This window comes from Oncorhynchus mykiss, chromosome 15 (assembly GCF_013265735.2).
Source record: "Oncorhynchus mykiss isolate Arlee chromosome 15, USDA_OmykA_1.1, whole genome shotgun sequence".
In the NCBI taxonomy this organism is placed as follows: Eukaryota; Metazoa; Chordata; class Actinopteri; order Salmoniformes; family Salmonidae; genus Oncorhynchus; species Oncorhynchus mykiss.
Window position 1 is genome coordinate 13,835,066 of NC_048579.1, and position 23,791 is coordinate 13,858,856.

Genomic DNA, 23,791 nt, shown 5'->3' on the forward strand with positions numbered 1-23,791 from the left:
GTGAGTGAGAGAGAGAAAGAGGGATCGGGGAGTGAGTGAGTGAGAGAGAGAGAAAGAGGGATGGGGGAGGGAGTGCGTGAGAGAGAGAGAAAGAGAGAGGGATGGGGGAGGGAGTGAGTGAGAGAGAGAGAGAGGGATGGGGGAGAGAGTGAGAGAGAGAGAGAAAGAGAGAGGGATGGGAGGGAGAGAGAGGTTGTTTTGAGTGTAAGAGTATTTCTTTTTTACAAGGCTTCAGAACACAGAACCTGCCCTTTTAGTGTGTGTGTGTGTGTGTGTGTGTGTGTGTGTGTGTGTGTGTGTGTGTGTGTGTGTGTGTGTGTGAGAGAGAGAGAGAGAGAGAGAGAGAGACAGATAGATAGATAGATAGATAGATAGATAGATAGATAGATAGATAGATAGATAGATAGATAGATAGATAGATAGATAGATAGAAAAAATAGACACAGTAAGAGAGTGAGTGTTTGTATGTCAGTATGTGTGTGTGAGGGAGTGGAAGATAGAGAGAGAAATAGAGAGATCGAGACAAGAGAGAGAGAGAGAGAGAGAGAGAGAGAGAGAGAGAGAGAGAGAGAGAGAGAGAGACAGAGAGACAGAGAGACATAATGTGTTTCACAATCTGAGGGTTGCCAGAACATCTGGGTCCAATCTGCTCATCTGTTTCTCGCTGAGATATTCAGCATGTGGGTGTTTTATATCTACGAGGCCTTTCTGTAGATCAGCAACAGCATGACGGCATTCCTGTTTCTGCACACACACACACACACACACACACACACACACACACACACACACACACACACACACACACACACACACACACACACACAGGCCAACATACTCACAAATATGCGCACACACACACACACACACAGTCAACAGGGAGACGCCATCTTCCTCTCTCAGCGCAGCGGAGCACGGAGGGAGTTGCCGAGCAACCATTCTCCTGGAGAAGGCCTGGTGGCCATCTTGGATTTCAAGCGATGTAATAACTGGGCTAATCTAATGATACCTGCCTGAGTGTGTGTGAGTGAGAATACCCAAGTGAATGCCACACTGAAGTATCACTGATCATAAGAGACCTATGGCTGATCTCTATTTCCTATTCTCTTCAAATTCTATTTTTCTCTCGCTCTCACACAAGACGGCTGAGAGGGAATCTATAGTACATCCATGTCACGACCAGTTTCATTTTCCTGGATGCAGAAGAACATTTTATAGAAATTTCCATTTTCCTTCAAGTGGCTAAAAATTGATAGCAATCATGGAACATTGGAAATAGTGTGTGTTTGTGTGTGTGTGTCAGCTGTGTGTGCCTCACACTGATCCCCAGAATCACTTCAACGTCCAGCTGTGATTGGTTACAGCTTAAGCAGTGTTCCTTCCCTATTGGTCTTCGTGAACTAATCAAATCACACAGATTTGCATGGTATCTCTACCCCACTCTCTTTCAATCTGCACACCCCCCCTCTCCTTCTATCACTCTGTACACCCCCTCTCTCTCCTTCTATCACTCTGTACACCCCCTCTCTCTCCTTCTATCACTCTGTACACCCCCCTCTCCCTTTATCAATCTGTACACCCCCTTCTCTCTCTATCAATATGTACACCCCCCTCTCTCTCTTTCAATCTGTACACCCCCTCTCTCCTATCACTCTGTACACCACCCTCTCTCTCTATCAATCTGCACACCCCCTCTCTCTCCTTCTATCACTCTGTACACCCCCCTCTCTCTCTATCAATCTGTACACCCCCTCTCTCATATCACTCTGTACACCCCCCCCCCCTCTCTCTATCAATCTGTACACCCCCTCTCTCCTATCACTCTGTACACCACCCTCTCTCTCTATCAATCTGCACACCCCCTCTCTCTCCTTCTATCACTCTGTACACCCCCCTCTCTCTCTATCAATCTGTACACCCCCTCTCTCATATCACTCTGTACACCCCCTCTCTCCTATCACTCTGTACACCCCCCCTCTCTCTCTTTCAATCTGTACACCCCCTCTCTCCTATTACTCTGTACACCCCCTCTCTCCTATCACTCTGTACACCCCCCTCTCCCTTTATCAATCTGTACACCCCTCTCTCTCCTTCTATCATTCTGTACACCCCCCTCTCTCTCTATCAATATGTACACCCCCCCTCTCTATCAATCTGTACACCCCCCTCTCCCTTTATCAATCTGTACACCCCCTTCTCTCTCTATCAATATGTACACCCCCCTCTCTCTCTTTCAATCTGTACACCCCCTCTCTCCTATCACTCTGTACACCCCCCTCTCTCCTATCACTCTGTATACCCCCCTCTCTCTCTATCAATCTGTACACCCCCTCTCTCCTATCACTCTGTACACCCCCCCCTCTCTCTTTCAATCTGTACACCCTCTCTCTCCTATCACTCTGTACACCCCCTCTCTCCTATCACTCTGTACACCACCCTCTCTCTCTATCAATCTGCACACCCCCTCTCTCTCCTTCTATCACTCTGTACACCCCCTCTCTCTCTATCAATCTGTACACCCCCTCTCTCATATCACTCTGTACACCCCCTCTCTCCTATCACTCTGTACACCCCCCCCCCTCTCTCTATCAATCTGTACACTCCCTCTCTCCTATCACTCTGTACACCCCCCTCTCTCTCTTTCAATCTGTACACCCCCTCTCTCCTATCACTCTGTACACCCCCTCTCTCCTATCACTCTGTACACCCCCCTCTCCCTTTATCAATCTGTACACCCCCCCCCCCCCCCCCCCCCCCCCCTCTCTCTATCAATCTGCACCTCTCCTCATCTGTCCATCTCCAGTACAGCACCTGTATCTCCATCACTATCTGTCCTGTCCTGGTCCTGCTCTGATGAACAGTCTATGGAGGGACAGCTGGGTTTGGGATCCAGTAATCATAGCATTCAAAATAGGTTACTGGCTGCAATAGAAGACAGGCAAACATCCCCATTTGGCTCTTGACGTTCAGCAGTGCGTCTCTAACACGCTAGCCCACGATGCAAACCACGCACACAACATGCATCAGGAGCGATGACAGCAATCTATAGAGCAGACAATGTATATGAATAATATACGTCAACATTATATAACACAGAGTTAAATGCGCAATTTATCTGACAATTACGCGCTGCAAAATAATCTCCGAATTCCATTGGTTAATCCGCTTGGTTGTGATTGAATCTGTTCAATCGTCGCCAGAAAAAAGAAAAAAAACAAATCATCATCATCATTATCATCATCATCATCATCAGCAGCAGCAGCAGCTGAGTGTGCAGGCCAAAACACCGAGCCCGATCAAGAACACACACACCACATAATCGTATCCTGTCACGCAGTGTTGCAGAGATATTATTACATTCATACGTTTGAGCATGACACACACGTACAGGCCTACACATACACGCACACGGGTCCGTGGACTCACGGACAAAAAAACGTATTTCAAGTCATAACACCCAGTTGGTCTCAAGGTCAAATACCGGGTTTGTATCGGTGTCACCAACAGAGAGACAATCCCGCAGTGGGCTGCTGGGTCTCCCCTCACCCTGTCCCGGCTAAAGCAGGCTGGGAGGGCCGCTCTGACAAACATCTGGAGGGGCGGAGCAGGGGAGAGAGAGTGGGGTCTGGGGGAACGGGCCATTGCTGTAGAGATTCCTCTACGTTAACGGTTTAACGGTGCGCGCGGGGTTTGTTCTTACCCTCTGACAGCTCAAGCTCCAACTCCGCCAGCCGGGCGCGAACGTCCAGTGGTAACGGCGACGCCTCACGCTCTGCCATTAGGTTATACCGTAGAAAAATCTCTCCGTCCTCCCTCAGTTGCCGTCTCCTCCTCTCCTTCAGCAGAGAAAGAGAGCTATTCCGCGGATCCTCCTAGCGGTGCGTTGAGGCAGCTAGCGGTGCGTAGAGGGGAACAAAGAGAAAAATATGTTTTGTCGGTTTACCGGGGCCCCGGCATGACCTCGCTAGTCTACCTCTTCTCCGTTATTATCGTCTCTGTGATGAGGGACCACTGAGGGTCGATCGGTGGGTCTCGAGGCTGCTTGCCCGGCGATGCGGTGCTGATGATGATGATACTCGCGCTGTTTGGAGCTACTGTCACGTGACGCACGGTGGAGCGGAGAGGAGCGCCACCGGGAGGGACCGAGGGTGGCGCGGCGTGGGAGGCAGGGGTATTATGCCCAAACCACTGCACCACACCCTCTTGATACACACATTGATATATAGGCCTATATCATTGAATTATGGCAACAACAATGTACTGGTGGATCTCTGGTCTTCATGAAGCCCAAGGAATTGCCAAAGAGCACACAAGCCGGGCTTTCTGCCTACCACTTGGCTTAGCTCTGGCAGCTCAGCTCAAGTCTTCAAATCTCAGGTAAGGTACGCTACTTAAACATCTGATTTTGCCACAACCAACGTTATACTGATAATTAGCCCATATGCAGAGTAGCTAGCTTCATAGTATCACTGCATTTTATAATAACACAGCATGTGGTGACTTTGTCACATGATTTGAAGGTCTAATGGTGCTGAAGTAGGCTAAACAAACAAGCTGTAATAGCTGCGATCACAGAATCAGCACCACAGAAGCGGACAGCGACAGAATCGGAACTCAGCACCACGTGACATTGGAAAGCGACGCTCTCAGGTGCGGACATTCACCACTTGAACAATCTGACCGCAGGCCACTACTGAAGGAAAGGTTCCTGCACGAATGTAGTTTGCTAGACTGATTCAGCCATACTGACTTCTTCATCCAAACTTTAGAATTGTAAGTAATAGGGAATAAATTACAATGCGAAAATGATTGTTTACTGTTTATTATTAAGGCAATTGTTTAATAACAGTCAAATTATTTACATCTGTACAGAAAAAAAAAACATTCACCTTTTTAAATCATGCCTCAATTCTGTACCTAATACCCACATTTACACACTTAATCTATCTCAAACACAAGAAATCTGAACTGAAAACTATTTACCTCCCACCACCCCTGATTCCATATCAAGTTGTTAACTCAAGTAACTCTAACAATGTTGTATCTGTATGCAAACTTATCAATATCAACCAGAGTTGTTCCTCTTCCTCGTCTGTCTGTAAGAGACTCCCCCTCCCCAAGTCAACACAAAAGGAATTCCATCTAACATAAAATAAATGACATCTAAAACTCATGCAGAAACAAAATTTTATATGATATCAGTACTTTAGCCTCTTGTCACTCAGTGTCTGGCTGTAGTTACTGTAAATGTTCTGATTAAGTTATTTAGACCAAGGAATACAGAAATCTGATGTCCAATCCTCTAAATACTGATCAATATTAATCAAAAGAAATCAATCAATATCAAAACATAAAGATTTCAGAAAGTCAGAAAGGTCCGTCAAGTCTGACGCACAGACAACAGAGAGAAACAACAGTGTACAACTTTTCCATTTTTTTCTTTGGCTTGAATAACTTCTTCCCCTTCTCTCCTTCCCTCTCCAACCCAAAGTAACTATCTCACTCTGGTCACAGTGATAACTGGGCCGGGTCAGGCGCCTGCGCAGGATAGGCTGGGACAAGCTCCGTCCCCAAGGGGGTGTGGTCAGTAGCCTTTGCGGTGAGCATCTGATTAGCTCGTATGCGCTGGCAGATCTCAGCATAGCTTGGCTTCTTGGACTCCTAACCATTCACAACACAGGACCGTTCAGTACCCAGCATACACTACTTCTCTGGAAGACAGATGACTGCATCTCAATAGTCTCTTCTCCTTCCTCTGCACTGATGAGGTGAGGAAACCATTTTAGACTATTAGATGTAGCCATGCTGTGGTACATTCAACTTCACCATTTAAAAAAAACAACTATTAACCAGTTTTTCTCTGTAGTCTGTGAGTTGTCTCACCGCTGCTGGTCTGTTCCCCTTCGTGGTCTGAGGTTCTTTCGCGGTCTGACGAGCTGCTGTGGTTCTCTTGGGAGACACTACAGTTTCCTTTAGATTCCTGTGGGACAGCAATATAACACATAACACAACACAAACGTAACGTTAGCTTCCTGTGGGACAAGTCTGTAACTTTCTTCCCTAAAGTAATCCTACAAAACACATTGTGAAAGGAAGGAGATTGTACTCACTCTAGGGGGAGGGTTTTCTGAGGCAATGCTGTGATAGGCTGGAGGTCTTGTGATGTCACAGTGGTTGGTTCACTGGTACTGCTGCCTCTAACTGGACTCTGGAACAAGAAAAACAACCTTACAAGAAAGTAGAGGGAGTGTGTGAGTGTGTGTGACTCTTGGTTACCTTGTGGTTGCTGGTTGCCTTATGGATGTTGGTTGCTGTGGTAACTGTTGCTGTAGAAGCTGTAGCAAGGGGAAGTGGGGGGAAGCTATTGGGGCCGAGTTCCAGACTGGGAGACAAGGAGCGGGGGGGCGACTGGGGGGGCCCTCTCTAAACACACACACACACACTTATAAACAGGTTTATATGCACACAGATATACAGTACATATCCAGTACATATATTCATTTGTAACATATCATTGCAGAAAACACAACTTGTTCAACATGTTCAGGGTCCCATTTTGGTTCGTGAGCACTACTATCAAAACTGCTGGCTGAAATGATAGAAAACCTTTATAACACATCTTTAAGTACTTACAGAGTACTTGTCATCTCTTCTCCTCCTCTGACCAATGGGACCTCTCCTTCAGAGAGAGAGAAACATAATCTTCTTCAGTTCAGGTGGTACCTCAAAAAAATGTCTCACCCTTTTAGTCTCTAATGAAAATGAGTGATCAGGAAGAGACCCGTTTCTAAGGGCTGGAGGTCAGAGGTCACTACCTTCCTCTGTCAGTGCTGGGGGAGGACCCCGACCCCCCTCTCCCTCCACGTCGACCCCCATCTCCGTCCCTACGCCTGTTGCCTGGTAACCGTGGCCGACCCTGCCTGGGGGGTCCAGGGACGCATCCTATTGGTCCATCCTCCAGGAAGAAGGGGGGATCATCCAGAAGGCCCGGCCCCCTGTCGCCAGACAACCGCCTCTGGTCTCGCTGTCCCCTAATGGAGGAGAGAGGGAAACACAGATGTAAAAAATCACGTCACCACAATGTAACTACAACCATGCTTCCATCGTCAAGCAAAACACAGAAAGGGAGAGAGACAAAAAGAGAAAGCAAGAGAATGATAGCTTGGGAGAAGGAGAGAGATGTCTCTCCAGAACGAGAACGTGAGTGAGGAGTGTAGTACCTGAGTCTGTGTGAGGGGGATAGCTTGAAGCTGGGGCATCCTGGGAAGCCGTCCATGAAGCCAGAGAATGACGCCATCTGCTGGACAGAACAACAATGACACCAGGGAGAGAGAACGCTTGTGCCTGCGTGTGTGTATGTGTATGTCCACCTCACCATGACAGGGTCTGTGTATCCGGCCATGGCAGCCAAGCTCTGATTAGTCATTGTGTAGAGCTGTGGGAGGGGCTGCTGGAAAGTGGGCTGGGCGTAGTATGGGCTGTAAGGCTGCTGATTGGTGCAGGGGTCCATTGGGCAGGGCCTGTAGCCATTCTTTGGAGCGTAAGATGTGACTGCCATCACTTTGGCCTTGATTCGTGCCTAATGAATGAATTAACCAATCTTTTATCATGTGATTGCCACTTGTGTGGAAAAGTACTGTTTAGTAAAGGACCCGACACTCACCTTGATGGGTTTCCCCTGGAACGTCCTTACCTCCTCTCTTAGGTACTGGAACGCCTGGAAAACACACACACACACACACACACACACACACACACACACACACACACACACACACACACACACACACACACACACACACTGAGTGAAATCTGCAGCTCAATGAAATGTGCATGAATGTCTAGAGGATCAATTCCTCTCCTACCTGTCGTTAACCCCCCTAACCCCAGTCCCTCTTACCTGTCGTTAACCCCCCTAACCAGTATCTCCTACCTGTCTTTAACCCCCCTAACCTCAGTCTCTCCTACCTGTTGTTAACCCCCCCCCTCCTATCTGTCATTAACCCCCCTAACCTCAGTCTCTCCTACCTGTCGTTAACCCCCCTATCCCCAGTCCCTCCGACCTGTCGTTAACCCCCCTAACCTCAGTCTCTCCTACCTGTCGTTAACCCCCCTATCCCCAGTCCCTCCGACCTGTCGTTAACCCCCCTAACCTCAGTCTCTCCTACCTGTCGTTAACCCCCCCTAACCCCAGTCTCTCCTACCTGTCGTTAACCCCCCTATTCCCAGTCCCTCCTACCTGTCGTTAACCCCCCTAACCTCAGTCTCTCCTACCTGTCGTTAACCCCCCTAACCCCAGTCCCTCTTACCTGTCGTTAACCCCCCTAACCCCAGTCCCTCTTACCTGTCGTTAACCCCCCTAACCCCAGTCTCTCCTACCTGTCGTTAACCCCCCTATCCCCAGTCCCTCCTACCTGTCGTTAACCCCCCTAACCCCAGTCCCTCCGACCTGTCTTTAACCCCCCTAACCCCAGTCCCTCCTACCTGTCGTTAACCCCCCTAACCCCAGTCCCTCCGACCTGTCTTTAACCCCCCTAACCCCAGTCCCTCCTACCTGTCGTTAACCCCCCTAACCCCAGTCCCTCCGACCTGTCTTTAACCCCCCTAACCCCAGTCTCTCCCAGCTGTTCATTAACCCCCCTTAACCTCAGTCTCCAAGCAGTACCTGTTGAGCATCAGCCTCACTGTGGAAGGTGATGAACCAGTTGTCGTTCTGGGCAAACTCACAGCTCTGGATCCTGGGGAGGCTCTCACATGCAAACAGAGCCTTCACCTCCTGGTGTTTCAACAAGATAAACACACACAATGTCAGAACGATCAGACAGACAGACAGACAGGCAGGCAGGCAGGCAGGCAGGCAGGCAGGCAGGCAGACAGACAGGCAGGCAGGCAGGCAGGCAGGCAGGCAGGCAGGCAGACAAGCAGGCCAGACAGACAGGGCAGACAGAGGTTGTTTACAGTTAGTGCTGAGCCTTAAGTGCTTTTTGAGGTCGGTTTGTTTTCAGTTCGATAATTGAAAAAAATTATCACGTTTTTCAATTTTGGATATTTTTTGGGGACATTAAATGCACTGTGGGTTGAATGCTGTAGCAACACAGAATAAAACAATTAATAAAAGTACCATGATAAAAACCATACTAGAACGTTCAATTGAACGAATGCTGTACTGTACTGAACGTCAAGTTGAAAAACGGGGAGGGGCTGGGTTGTGACTTCAAAATGCACCTCTGCCCTTTAAACACGTCAGTCGTTGTTTTAAGCCACACCCACCGAACGGAGCAAAAGTACCTCAAAATCTTTTCGAGAATGTTTTGGGGAAACGTGTCCCAAAATATCAAACGTTCCAGCAAACTGAACACAGATGTATCTCTAGAGAAACTGAGCACTGAAAAAAACATAACTAAATGGAATTCAAAATAATTGAACCGATGTCGGTCAAATAGTTGTTTAAAAACAACAAATTCTTACCTCTGGGGGTGTGGTCTCTGGGACCTCTCGGAGGATGACGATACAGCGACCCCGATTTGGCCGTACCTTCTGCCCACATTCTGCCACCTCCACCAGTGGCAATGCTACAAGCCAATCAGGAGAGAGAACACGGTCAGCGCCCTTCCGCCAAGTAAACATCTTACCCAATCAGGTATACCAGTGGTTTCCAAACATTTTACAGTCCCGTAACTCTTCAAACATTCAACCTCCAGCTGCGTACACCCTATAGCACCAGGGTTGTTTTTTTGCCATCATTGTAAGCCTGCCCCACACACACACACACACACACACACACACACACACACACACACACACACACACACACACACTTGTTAAACATAAGAATGAGTGAGCGTTTTTGTCACAACCTGGCTAGTTGGGAAGTGACAAAGAGCTCTTATAGGACCAGGGCACAAATAATAATAATCAATAATCTTGCTGTTTATTTCGCCATCTTACATATAAAACCTTATTTGTTCATCAAAAGTTGTGAATAACTCACCACAGGTTAATGAGAAGGGTGTGCTTGAAAGGATGCACATAAAGCTACAATGTTGTGTTGTATTGGAGAGAGTCTCAGTCTTAAATCATTTTCCACACACAGTCTGTGCCTATATTTAGTTATGCTAGTGAGGGCGGAGAACCCATTCTCACATAGGTACGTGGTTGCAAAGGGCATCAGTGTCTTAACAGCACGATTTGCCAAGGCAGGATACTCTGAGCGCAGCCCAATCCAGAAATCTGGCAGTGGCTTCTGATTAAATTACATTTTCACAGAACTGCTTGTTGCAATTTCGATGAGGCTCTCTTGTTCAGATATCGGTAAGTGGGCTGGAGGCAGGGCATGAAAGGGATAATGAGAATCCAGTTGTTTGTGTCGTCCGTTTCAGGAAAGTACCTGCATAATTGCACACCCAACTCACTCAGGTGCTTCGCTATATGACATTTGACATTGTCCGTAAGCTTGAGTTCATTTGCACACAAAAAAATCATACAGTGATGGAAAGACCCGTGTGTTGTCCTTGTTAATGCAGACAGAAAAGAGCTCCAACTTCTTAAATCACAGCCTCAATTGCGTCCCGCACATTGAATATAGTTGCGGAGAGTTCCTGCAATCCTAGATTCAGATTATTCAGGCGAGAAAAAACATCACCCAGATAGGCCAGTCGTGTGAGAAACTCGTCATCATACAAGCGGTCAGACAAGTGAAAATTTTGGTCAGTAAAGAAAAGTTTAAGCTCGTCTCTCAACTAAAAAAAAAACATGTCAATACTTTGCCTCTTGATAACCAGCGCACTTCTGTATGTTGTAAAAGTGTTACATGGTCGCTGCCCATATCATTGCATAGTACAGAAAATACATGAGTGGCCTTGCTTTAATGAAGTGAACCATTTTCACTGTAGTGTACAAAACGTCTTTCAAGCTGTCAGGCATTTCCTTGGCAGCAAGAGCCTCTTGGTGGATGCTGCAGTGTACCCAAGTGGCGTCGGGAGCAACTGTTTCCACTCCTCTATGTCTCCCTATTATGGCTTTTGTACCATCAATACAGATACCAACATGAGCAGCAGCTACGTTTGGCTACATAGTGGAATTTCCACGAGAGAGTAGCGGTTAATGTGATTGGATGTTAATTATTTGACTAGGCTACCTGTATTTGACAATGTGTTGTTATTTCGCTGAACACTAGATGGTTTAATTTTATTTTGGGCAGTGAAATGAGGTTACTCAGGCGAGAAAAAAACCTCATCCAAATGTATAGCCCCATTGGAAAATATAAATGGACTGTTTGACTTTTTTAGCCCAAATAAATGCTTCACAGAGTTCAAGTAACAGACACATCTCAACATCAACTGTTCAGATGAGACTGTGTGAACAAGGCCTTCATGGTCGAATTGCTGTAAAGGAATCACTACTAAAAGGACACCAATAATAAGAAGAGACTTGCTTGGGCCAAGAAACACGAGCAATGGAAACTAGACCGGTGAAAATGTGTCCTTTGGTCCGGAGTCCAAATTGGAGATTTTTGGTTCCAATCTCCGTTTCTTTGTGAGACGCTGTGTGGGTGAACGGATGATCTCCATATGTGCATTTCCCACCGTAAAGCATGGAGGAGGTGTTATGGTGTGGGGGTGCTTTGCTGGTGACACTGTCAATTATTTATTTAGAATTCAAGGCACACTTAACAAGCATGGCTACCACAGCATTCTGCAACAATACGCCATCCCATCTGGTTTGGCCTTAGTGGGACTATAATTTGTTTTCAACAGGACAATGACCCAACACACCTCCAACCTGTGTAAGAGCTATTTTACCAAGAAGGAGAGTGCTGCATCAGATGACCCGGCCTCCACAGTCCCCCGACCACAACCAAATTGAGATGGTTTGGGATGAGTCGGACCGCAGAATGAAGGAAAAGCAGCCAACAAGTGCTCAGCATATGTGGGAACTCCTTCAAGACTGTTGGAAAAGCATTCCAGGTGAAGCTGGTTGAGAGAATGCCAAGAGGTTGCAAAGCTGTCATCAAGGCAAAGGGAGCCTATTTGAAGAATCTCAAATATAAAATATATTTTGATTTGTTTAACACTTTTTTGGTTACTACAGATTCCATATGTGTTATTTCATAGTTTTGATGTCTTCACTATTATTCCACAATGTAGAAAATAGTAAAAATAAAGAAAAACCCTTGAATGAGTAGGTGTTCTAAAACTTTTGACCGTTGGTGTAAACACACAAAAACTTAAGTTAACTCACACTTGAGGACGTCAGAGATGAGCTCCAAGTCCGTGCTGAGCTTCTTGATGTGGTCGAGGTTGGCAAGCGTTGTTATGGGAACGTACTGATCACAGTCCATCTGGGAGACGAGGTAGAGGTCATTGGCCAGGTTCTCCCTGAGGGGACATCAGCCAATCAGAAAACAAACCTTACTGCCCACTGACCAATCAGAAACGACCCTCACTGCCCACTGACCAATCACACAGACGTACCGTGACAGACAGGACTCCAGTGAGGTCTTCAGCTGCGCCATGAGCTCCTCTGAAAGCAACAACATTAAAAACATATGTTTGTATCAGACATCATCTGTTTGACCAGCCAGTTATGTTGGTACCTGACACACAGCTATCCTGGACCAGGCCATTGGCTGACGGGTTTCCCATGGTGACCACCGGAAATTCTACACCGCCCGGTTCCAGCTGAGCCTCGCCCACCTCCTCCAGGTCATATCCCTGCTCATACCCTGAGGACCAATCAGGTAGTGACGTTTACTAGACAGACACTAAAATAAGCCAAAGAAGAAGGCAGCGGACCCAGCAGCTGCCTCCCCCTCTGGATTAAGGGCTAGGCGTTGTTTTATATTCACTCTACTACCGCATGCTTACCTTCCTGGTTGTCAAGGTGACTGGTCACCGCCAGCCATGATTGGAGGGCGTCAGTGTAGACAAGGCCTGAGGGGTCCAGGCTAAGTGTGTGATTGGCCCATACTTGAGCGTTTGGGTTCAGCTCAGAGACCGGGGTGGATTCCTGCAAGGGAACACACACACCCAAGGTCAGTGTCTTCAAAAACTAGAAAACTTCTATAGTGTGTGTGTGTACTCCTCTGCTCCTGCCAGGTCTCAACTGGATCAATCGTGATCAGAACAGAACTTTTTAACTCACATGAATAGAGATGTGCGTTTGCTCATCCCTACAGTTGATAGACACACATGGCTGAAGTACTCACAGGCTGGTGGTGAGGGTACTATTCTCAGAGACAAGAGTCCTGGGGCAGCAGAGTGCTGCAGGTGGTGTAGGCCATGGATCTAGGGGGTTGCTCCTCCTTATAGCCCTCCTCGCCTTCACCCTGGCTGGGCACCATACCCTAGAACCATCCTACACAGCCCTCGTGCAACCCTGGCCCTAAATGCATCCAGGGAGAGGGGTAGAGGCCCGAGACGGTGGGGTCCAGGTCCTCCCCATGCAGCTCTGACACCATGTCCATCATGCCACGCTCTTCAGTCTGACCTCTAAGCCCCACAGAGCCCGTCTCTATGGTAACAGTCAATGACCTCTGACCCAGACACTGTATCTGGTAAGACGGGTTGGAGGTGTAAACATCAATCTGATCATGCTCCACCCCCAGCAAAACAGTTCACAGCAGATCAGTTATCGCCGTGGTAACCGAAGGTCAGGGGCTCCTCACTACTGTCAATGTGTGTCCCTATACTACTGTCAATGTGTGTCCCTATACTACTGTCAATGTGTGTCCCTATACTAGTGTCAATGTGTGTCCCTATACTAGTGTCAATGTGTGTCCCTATACTAGTGTCAATGTGTGTCCCTATACTACCGTCAATGTGTGTCCCTATACTACTGTCAATGTGTGTCCCTATACTACTCTAAACACACTACTGAGGCTATCTGTTGCAACACATGTCTCTGGGAGGGATATTCTTAGACAGCGTTCTGCAGTCAGTGGGTTCAGTTCCTCTCACTGAACTCACTCTCCCATCACTCCCCTCCGACCCTACAGAGGAAGGTTGAAGAACCTTTACAGGGCGGTAAGTTAGTGTCCTCACTAGGCAGGTCCTGAGGGACAGGAGTAGAGCCTCCTCTTTCCTCAGAGAGATGCTTTCTGCGTCCTCCTCACAGTCCTGAGAAAGATGGGCACTCGGCTCTGTCCTCACAACCCTGAGGAAGATGGGCACTCGGCTCTGTCCTCACAACCCTGAGGAAGATGGGCACTCGGCTCTGTCCTCACAACCCTGAGGAAGATGGGCACTCGGCTCTGTCCTCACAACCCTGAGGAAGATGGCTAATCCCTCTGGTGGGGCTCAGTGAGCTCTGAGTCATCAGCAGGGCTCCTGTTATTTCCAGGAGGTTTGACATTATCCCCATCAGGTCTCCCAGTATGCACATGGGTTATGTTTTGGTCAGGCTTGGTGCTGCGATCAGAAGTAGTATCATACGGATCAAGTTTTGTTTCAGCTTCATGTTCCACATCCACTGGTCTAAGGTCAGATTTGAATGAGTAGACAGTAAAGTCCATGGGTAGAGACACTGCATAGACTGGGTAGACTGTCGATAGTGAGTGTGGAGACTGGTGATACCTCTGTTAGTGTGGTTTCCACTGTCCTGCTGAGCATGGTCTCCTCCTCCATCTCTCCTCTCAGCCTCTCACTGATCATACTTACTGAGAAAGCCTGGTATATCTCCCGCCCCTCCATCTCCTCTACACATGTAGCTTCATTCACTGCCCCAAGCAGGGGGCTGGAGTTGGGACTAGGACTAGAGCTAGGGCTGGGTGTGAGCTGCTCCTCTGTAAGGGTAGGGTCAGGGGGGCAGGGGTCTGTGGGGGTGGGGATTTTGCATTTTCTCTTTTCTGGCTGCTGTCAACTTCTCTTTTCTGTGGGCATAGAACCTCTTTTCTTACCACACCCTCTTTCCCCCTGGCGTGATGTCAGCTCAAGTATGTCGGGAGCTGTAATGTCTCCAGTTAACAGCAGGGTTCTGGCGTCTCCGGGGGCGATGGGGCTGTCCTGTTGTAATGCCTGAGGGTCCTCATAGCTTCTCCAGAGAAGGTCCGGCAGAGCTGGTGCCACGGGAGGCTCACAATAGGATTGGTCAAAAGCTGCTGGTTTCAATGTTTGTGATTGGTTGATGGGTGTAAATTCAACTGTTTGTGAACTGGTCAGAAGCCATGGGTTCAGAAGCCTTGGGTTCTGTTATGTGCCATAGGTCAGGCGTATGCAGATTTCTCTCTGTGATTGGTCATTGGCTGTAGGTTCCTCTGAATGTGATTGGACAGCTGTAGGTTCTTCGAAGTGCGATTGAATAAAGGATCATTGTTCCGCTGTCTGCGATTGGTCAGTGTCGAGGTCTTATGCGTCGATGGAGCAGACGCTGTAGAAGCTCTGAGTTCTGGGCCTGAAACCTCGCCCCAGGGGTTCCCTGACGACACAGTATTCCTCATCAATCCGCCCCTGACGACACAGTATTCCTCATCAATCCGCCCCTGACGACACAGTATTCCTCATCAATCCGCCACTAAATTGAGGTAATCCCCCCAGCTCTGACTTCATACAGCTGGTGAGTTGGGGATGTCTTGACCAGGCGGGTTCCCCAACCCTCTGTCTCTTCCTGGCCAGGGTCCAGGGTACGGCTGAACCAGGTATCCCCAAACACGTCATTCTCTGCTATCCTCTGTCTCACTGGGCTCTCAATTGTGTTCACTATTTTCTGTCTTTCTGGGTTCTCCATGGTGTTCTCTGTTTGGGTGGGTTCTCCATGGTGTTCTCTGTTTGGGTGGGTTCTCAATGGTCTTCTCTGTCCTCTGGCTGGCTGGGTTCTGCATGGCGTTCTCCATCTGTCTTGCTAGGTTCTAAAATGTCTTCATCTTCTGTTTGTGTGGGTTCTGCATGGTGTTCTCTATCCTTTGTCTAGGTGAATTCTCCATGCTGTTCTCTGCTATCTTCTGTTTTAATTGGCTCTCCACACCCTCCATATACAGAACATTCTCACAGCTGGCCTTGGCAGTGTTTGTGTGTGGCACTCCTGCCTCCATGGAGTCTATGTGTGTATTGGTCAGTGTGACCATGCCGGGGCCTGCGGAGGCGTTAATAATAGCAGGTTCCTCCTCCTGTGAGTGTTCTGGACTGAGTGGCCCCGACTCCGCTACCTCTCGCCATGGGGCCTGTCGACACGTTGTCTTGGATGACATTGTTCTTCTTCTCCTGTTCCTGAATCTTCCATTTGGCTGGTCCGTCTGGCACACAAGTGTGTTGAGCCAGTTGGTCAGATACATGTTGAGCCAGGCCAATAGCATGTGACCCATCCTGGTTCTTGCATCCTAGCCCCTCTAGGCTTGATAAACTGAAGCAGCCTGGTCCTATCACTCAGCAGGCCTGGGCTCAGCTCCTTACTGCAGCAGCACTCATCTTCACTACAAGCCTCTACAACAGCCAAGCACCTCACCAACACTCAGACCCAGATCCTCTCATTAGCTCATCTCACACAGAAAGAGGACTGTAACTATCAATCACTTTCCCCTGCTCTTCTCATGCTTTCCTCCTCCCCTGCCCAGAACAGCACATGTAAAAGGAGCTCACATGTCCCTACCACTCAAGAGAGCCCCCCAGTGTGTGGTTATAGTTGGAATAGGCACATGGCCAGACGAGCACCAATGCAAGAGCAGAGGAAGCCACCCCCCTTTCTCTCCGTCTCCCTCCCTCTGTCCCTATTAGGTTCTCTCGTTCACGTTCACTCTTGCCTATTCGGCTTACTCACTTTCTCGCTCTCTCTCCCCCTGCAAGGCCACTACAGAAGGCATGCCTAGACTGTGACTCTATGGCTAAATACCCACTGAAGCTCTGAGCAGCAGGAGGGATGAAATAGTTCTGGGTGTATATGGGATGTATGCTAGTGTGTGTGTACTAATGAACAATCTGAACAACACATCAAGTCACAAACAACTGCACAATCCTTGTGACAATCTGCAACGTAGGTCTTGTATCTAATGATTAGAGCTAGGAGGTTTTTACTGGTCAGGTCACATAGCTGAGAAACATGTTATCTACTATGCCAGACCCAAAAAGCTGTGTGTGTGAGTAAAGAGCTTCAGTGACAGTACTGTACCAGGTGTTGACGCTCCAGACCGAGGTGGTGTGACCACGTCTCCCGCGTTAGCAGCACCGGAGGCTCAGCTGGGACAGCCGACTCCTGGTCTGACGTCATGTGACGTCTGAACTCCTCTCAGGGATGTGTGCTGCTGCTCAACAGGGAAGCTGGTTGGGGGATATATCTAAACTCAGCAAAAAAATAAACATCCATTTTTCAGCACCCTATCTTTCAAAGATAATTCGTAAAAATCCAAATAACTTCACAGATCTTCATTGTAAAGGGTTTAAACACTGTTTCCCATGCTTGGTTCAATGAACCATAAACAATTAAAGAACATGCACCTGTGGAACGGTCATTAAGACACTAATAGCTTACAGACGGTAGGCAATTAAGGTCACAGTTATGAAAACTTATGACACTAAAGAGGCCTTTCTACTGACTCTGAAAAACACCAAAAGAAAGATGCCTGGGGTTCCTGCTCATCTGCATGAACGTGCCTTAGGCATGCTGCAAGGTGGCATGAGGACTGCAGATGTGGCCAGGGCAATAAATTGCAATGTCCGTACTGTGAGACGCCTAAGACAGCACTACAGGGAGACAGGACGGACAGCTGATCGTCCTCGCATTGGCAGACCTTGTGTAACAACACCTGCACAGGATTGGTACATCCGAACATCACACCTGCATGACAGGTACAGGATGGTCTACAACAACTTCCCGAGTTACACCAGGAACGCACAATCCCTCCATCAGTGCTCAGACTGTCCGCAATAGGCTGAGAGAGGCTGGACTGAGGGCTTGTAGGCCTGTTGTAAGGTAGGTCCTCACCAGACATCACCGGCAACAACGTCGCCTATGGGCACAAACCCACCGTCACTGAACCAGACAGGACTGGCAAAAAGTGCTCTTCACTGACGAGTCGCGGTTTTGTCTCACCAGGGGTGATGGTTGGAGTCACGTTTATCATCAAAGGAATGAGCGTTACACCGAGGCCTGTACTCTGGAGCGGGATCGATTTGGAGGTGTAGAGTTCGTCATGGTCTGAGCTTGTTGTCATTGCAGGCCATCTCAACGCTGTGCATAACAGGGAAGACATCCTCCTCCCTCATGTGGTACCCTTCCTGCAGGCTCATCCTGACATGACCCTCCAGCATGACAATGCCACCATCCACACTGCTCGTTCTGTGCGTAATTTCCTGCAAGGAATGTCAGTGTTCTGCCATGGCCAGCGAAGAGCCCGGATCTCAATCCCATTGAGCACGTCTGGGACCTGTTGGATCGGAGGGCGAGGGCTAGGGCCATTTAACCAAGAAATGTCCGGGAACTTGCAGGTGCCTTGGTGGAAGAGTGGGGTAACATCTCACAGCCAGGACTGGCGTATCTGGTGAAGTCCATGAGGAGGAAATGCACTGCAGTACTTAATGCAGCTGGTGGCCACACCAGATACTGACTGTTACTTTTGATTTGGACCCCTCTTTGTTCAGGGACACATTATTCCATTTCTGTTAGTCACATGTCTGTGGAACGTGTTCAGTTTATGTCTCAGTTGATGAATCTTGTAATGTTCACACAAATATTTACACATGTTAAGTTTGCTGAAAATAAACACAGTTGACAGTAAGAGGACATTTCTTTTTTTGCTGAGTTTATATGTGTATATACAGTGCCTTCGGGAAAGTATTCAGACCCCATTTTGTTGCGTTATAGCCTTATTCTAAAATGGATTAACTAAAATAAAAATCCTCAGAAATGTACACAACACCCAATATTGACAGAGTGAAAAATGTTTTTTTTTAATTACATTTTTGAAAATTGAAATTTCTTCTTTACATGAGTATTCAGACCCTTTGCTATGAGACTAGGAATTGAGCTCTGTTGCATCCTGTTTCCATTGATCATCCTTGAGATGTTTCTACAACTTGATTGGAGTCCACCTGTGTTAAATTAAATTGATTGGACATGATTTGGAAAGGCACCTGTCTATATAAGGTCCCACAGTTGACAGTGCATGTCAGAGCAAAAACCAAGCCATAAGGTCGAAGTAATTGTCCATAGAGTTCTGAGACAGGATTATGTCGAAGCACAGATCTGGGGAAGGGTACCAAAACATTTCTGCAGCATTGAAGGTCCCCAAGAAGGTTCACTTTCCAAAGGTACAATGACCATAAGCACATAGGCAAGACAATTCAGGAGTGGCTTCGGGACAAGTCTCTGAATGCCCTTAACTGGCCCAGCCAGAGCCCGGACTTCCGATCGAACATCTCTGGACAGACCTGAAAATAGCTGTGCCGCGACGCTCCTGATCCAACCTGACAGAGCTTGTGAGGATCTGTAGAGAAGAATGGGAGAAACTTCCCAATACAGGTGTGCCAAGCTTGTAATGTCATACCCAACAAGACTCGAGGCTGTAATCCCTGCCAAAGGTACTGAGTACTGAGTAAACGGTCTGAAACCTTATGTAAATGTTTTTGCAAAAAATTATAAAACCTGTTTTTGCTTTGTCATTATGGGGTATTTGTGTGTCATGACGTTGGCCTGTGGGTGAGGTTTATGACCCCCCCCCCCCCATAAATACCTTTCTCCCTTTCTTCTCTCTTGACTCTCTACAGTAGGACTCTTGAAAAGCCTTTGTTAAACATAGAGAGTCTGGGAACATCAAAAGGTGGGGGGGAAAGGACCCATATTTCGGTAATCCAACCAGCTGAAAATATGCGTTGGTACTAAATGAATATGATGCCAGATCAGTTGGAGTCTGAGACATTATTACTGATGATAGGACGACAAACTGTATCTTGGAAAGTCTACACATTATAGTTATCGGATTCACATGGAATTGTTGTGAAATTTAAATGTTTAAATATGAAACTATTTGTGAAAAGATTAAATGTAATTTAGCTTCTTAATGAGAGCACGGTTTGTCATAGAGTAAACTATGCTCAACTCAGTGGCTCTGCCCATGTGAACCGACATTGGTTATAAACTATGAAACACGCCGTTCTCTCCACTCCTATATAAAGCCCTTGACGAAAATGTAACTTTCTGTTCCAAGGACGTAAGGACTTCCGGTCCCCGCGTTGAAAGGACAAAGATCACCTACAGAACTAAGCCAACCTCAGCGTGAGCTCTGGTTGAAAGACAAGAACCTAACGAAATTAGCATCGAATCTCAATGTGAAGGTGACGACCGAAGGATGAATTTCGACTATACCAGCCAGAATATAGCATGAGCTTAAAAGTATGGCAACTTGGTATGAACTTTGAACTCTTATTCACTAAAGAAGTGATACCTCCTAGCCGTCGCGTTAGCACAGCAACTGTAGACGTGGGCTAGGAGAGGACGGACAGAGTAACTGTTCTACCACACGACGACGGTACTACCAAGTATCCATTCTACCACCAGAGATCCATGCTGGACAAACCGGCCTTCCATCGACGACCAATCTAACGAAGCGCAGCTCAGAGTAAATATTTATTACATTCTCCTTTTTCAAATGGGCGGTAATTTAGAATGCATAATATATATTATACTATATACTATATTTACGATAGCACAGCTTCTCCCTTTGTTACTCAGTCTTCCCGCTCTTTCACTCAAACCCCCGTTTTCTTTGTGTAACCAGCCGCTATATCGGCTACGTTCACCAGGTCCGTCAATGTATGATTCATTCTGTGTATATGTAATTCTGTGTGATTAGTTAGGTATTTAGTAAATAAATAATTAAACCAAATGTTGTATTGCTAATTCAACTTGTTAGCCAGGGTTCGTGAAGATAACCAAGAATTTACCACTTTCAGATGAGACAATTAAATATTGACTGCTATTGATGTAAAAGATTACCAGGTCTTTAAGAGTTTATTCGGAAGATAGCAGCTCTATAAACATTCTTTCGTGGTGCCCCGACTTTCTAGTTAATTATTTACATGATTAGCTTAATCAGGTAATATTAATTACAGAGAAATTATTTTATAGAATAGCATGTCATATCACTTAATCCGGCATAGCCAAATACACAACATGTGTGTAGAATCAATACAGTACCAATCAAAAGTTTGGACACACCTACTCATTCAAGGGTTTTTCTTATGTGGTAACTCCTTCAAGACTGTTGGAAAATAATTGCAGGTGAAGCTGGTTGAGAGAATGCCAAGAGTGTGCAAAGCTGTCATCAAAGTATTGAAGAATTTAATATATTTTGATTTGTTTAACACCTTTTGGTTACTACATGATTCCACATGTGTTATTTCATAGTTTTGATGTATTCACTATTATTCTACAATGTAGAAAATAGTACAAATAAAGAAACCCTGGACTGAGTAGGTGTGTCCAAACTTTCGCCTGGTACTGTGTGTGGGGGGAGCATAAATATAAACACAACATGTAAAGTGTTGGTCCAATGAGCTGAAATAAAAATCCCAGAAATGTTCCATATGCACAAAAAGCTTATTTCACTCAAATGGTGTGCACAAATTTGTCTACATCCCTGCTAGTGAACATGTTTTCTTTGCCAAGATAATCCATCCACCTGACAGGTTTGGCATATCAAGAAGCTGATTAAACAGTATGATCATTACACAGGTGCACCCTGTGCTGGGAACAATAACAGGTAACTTTTGTCACAATGCCACAGATGTCCCAAGTTGAGGGAAAGTGCAATTGGCATGCTAACTGCAAGAATGCCCACCAGAGCTGTTGCCAGATAATTTAATGTTCATTTCTCTACCATAAGCCGCCTCCAACGTCATTTTAGAGAATTTGGCAGTATGTTCAACTAGCCTCACAACCGAAGACCACGTGTAACCAAGCCAGTCCAGGACCTCCACATCCGGCTTTCTTCACCTGCGGGATCGTCTGAGGGAGTGCTGAGGAGTATTTATTTCTGTAATAAAGCTCTTTTGTGTGGAAAAACTCATTCTGATTGGCTGGGCCTGGCTCCCCAGTGGGTGGGCCTATGCCCTATCAGGCCCACCCATGGCTGCGCTTTATTACAATTGACTGATTTCCTTATATTAATTGTAACTCAGTAAAGTATTTGAATCTTTTAAAATCAATTTTTGTTCAGTATGAATAGAGAGGAGAATGTGCTTAACCAGTGCAGGCCGCAGACACAATCTACTAATTCAGGCTCTGGACATCTGACTGCAAGTTACCAGACACTGACAGCTGACTATGAACTCTGTACAGGGAAATGAGACGTACAGTTAGTTGCCTGCCTATGAAGCTTGTTGCACCACATTTGCAGACAGATTTTGAAAGATCAGTCAGTGACACAGTTGGCTTTGTGAGAGCATTCATGTCAATTTGGACTAAGGGCTCTAGTCAATCTGTAAAGCTGACGCGTTACAGATTCCGCGATATAAATTGTTAAGTCATTTACGATTGAACCTAAATATGCGTTTAACGTGAATGTAGTTTCCGCTAAAGCAGCAACATTGCATTTAAGTTTCAATCACGCTGTAAAGCGGATTTCCGTGATGCGGTTTGAATAGAGCGCTTGTTTGACTAATAACGTTACATATAATTTGGGCGAGGGAATTTTTGTGACTAGCCTACATAAGATGACTAAATAGCTAAAGTTAACTTTGCAAAATAGAGGTCGATAACATGCCAGCATTAGCTAATGGTGAGCTGCCACTTGCCAGCACATGACTCATTCACCTGGGGCGTATTCATTACGCCGAATATGTTGCAAAAGTTTCTAAAACGGAAGCAACCGGGACGAAACGTGGAGTGACATATAGCGGCTGTATTTATGCAATGGTAAATTCATTTTCCGTTTTGCGACGGTTTGGACAAATAATTACACCCCTGATTGGCCCTGTAGCGAAAACAGCTGACGTTAGCTAACTAGCGGTAACTACTTACTGTCCACATTGACATTAACCTAGCTAGTTAGTCACCGTCAACGAATGTTAGTACCCAGTGGCCGTTGCTTAATCTGGCAAAGTTAGCTAGATAGGTGCGCATCCAACTAGCCATATATAATGTAGCTAATTACAGTAACAAAATAAACCAGCAGGGACAAGTTTCTTTGATCGGTTCACAACATATGGTGAGAATAACAATGATGTATCAGCTAACGTTAACGTTCACAGTCATTGACCAAATAATTTATTGAAACAGTTTGCTTTGCGAACTAACGTTACATAGGCAAAGCAACTCACCTGGCCAATGTTGGCTAATATTCTCCTCTGCATACGATGTTAGCTAGTTTAGCCGTGTGTGTTGCTTTTCAGACCGCCCGTCAAGTCTACCTCCTCCAAAATGACATGTAAACAAAACGTTTCAGTAACCATGGGCACCAACAGCCTACGGAGAGCAAAAAAAATCGATATTATTTTTAAAGGTTAAGTTTGTGTTAACGAACAATCTGAGGAATTTGAAAAATGTTTGTTTAAATTAGCAAACATTTATATTCGAAAAAAATCTCTGAACTTCTTTGCATTATTTTCAGGTGTAACCAGCAGATCCGACTCGCTTGTGACCATTAGCACTCGTTCATTCTTCTCTGTGTAACAATTGGGATGATGGGCCAATTCGGAGTACAATGTATTTCTGCTCCCTGGATTGGGGTACATTTTCCCGAGCCATATCTCGCGCCGGATCCGTGGTGTTTTAATCTACACAGGAAGATTGTCCGACCAGCTGTAAACCATAAGGTCGGATCTGCTGCCTATGGCAGGTCTGGAATGTTGGCTGATAGAGAGGTTTG

General features: G+C 46.6%; 2 protein-coding genes across 8 annotated transcripts in view; both read right to left on the bottom strand.

The window, feature by feature from the left end:
- LOC110490919 (disco-interacting protein 2 homolog C) overlaps positions 1-3,826 on the bottom strand; it is a 38,117-nt gene extending 34,291 nt beyond the window's left edge. For all 3 annotated transcript variants that reach the window (XM_036943761.1, XM_036943762.1, XM_036943760.1), the window contains exon 1: positions 3,701-3,826. In XM_036943761.1, coding sequence (XP_036799656.1) covers positions 3,701-3,779 — 79 coding nt within the window. In that variant the 5' untranslated portion in view covers positions 3,780-3,826. The remainder of the gene's footprint in view (positions 1-3,700) is intronic.
- A 980-nt stretch (positions 3,827-4,806) lies between these two features.
- On the bottom strand, positions 4,807-23,696 carry LOC110489620 (la-related protein 4B). 5 transcript variants are annotated; one of them, XM_036943763.1, is made up of 18 exons: positions 23,515-23,686; positions 23,244-23,388; positions 17,098-17,263; positions 12,867-13,008; positions 12,596-12,724; positions 12,474-12,522; positions 12,241-12,377; positions 9,469-9,572; positions 8,666-8,776; positions 7,664-7,717; positions 7,376-7,579; positions 7,221-7,297; positions 6,816-7,031; positions 6,634-6,679; positions 6,277-6,423; positions 6,111-6,208; positions 5,884-5,980; positions 4,807-5,661 (listed from the first exon to the last, which is right to left on the bottom strand). In XM_036943763.1, the coding sequence occupies exons 3-18, from the start codon at positions 17,194-17,196 to the stop codon at positions 5,509-5,511; spliced, it is 1,863 nt and encodes a 620-aa protein (XP_036799658.1). In that variant the 5' UTR covers positions 17,197-17,263; positions 23,244-23,388; positions 23,515-23,686; the 3' UTR covers positions 4,807-5,508. The 5 variants fall into 5 exon arrangements, with proteins under 5 accessions (XP_036799658.1, XP_036799660.1, XP_036799662.1 ...); XM_036943764.1 differs by having other exon boundaries at positions 5,519-5,760; positions 23,515-23,694; XM_036943765.1 differs by lacking the exon at positions 6,277-6,423 and having other exon boundaries at positions 23,515-23,687.
- Positions 23,697-23,791: the final 95 nt, after the last annotated feature.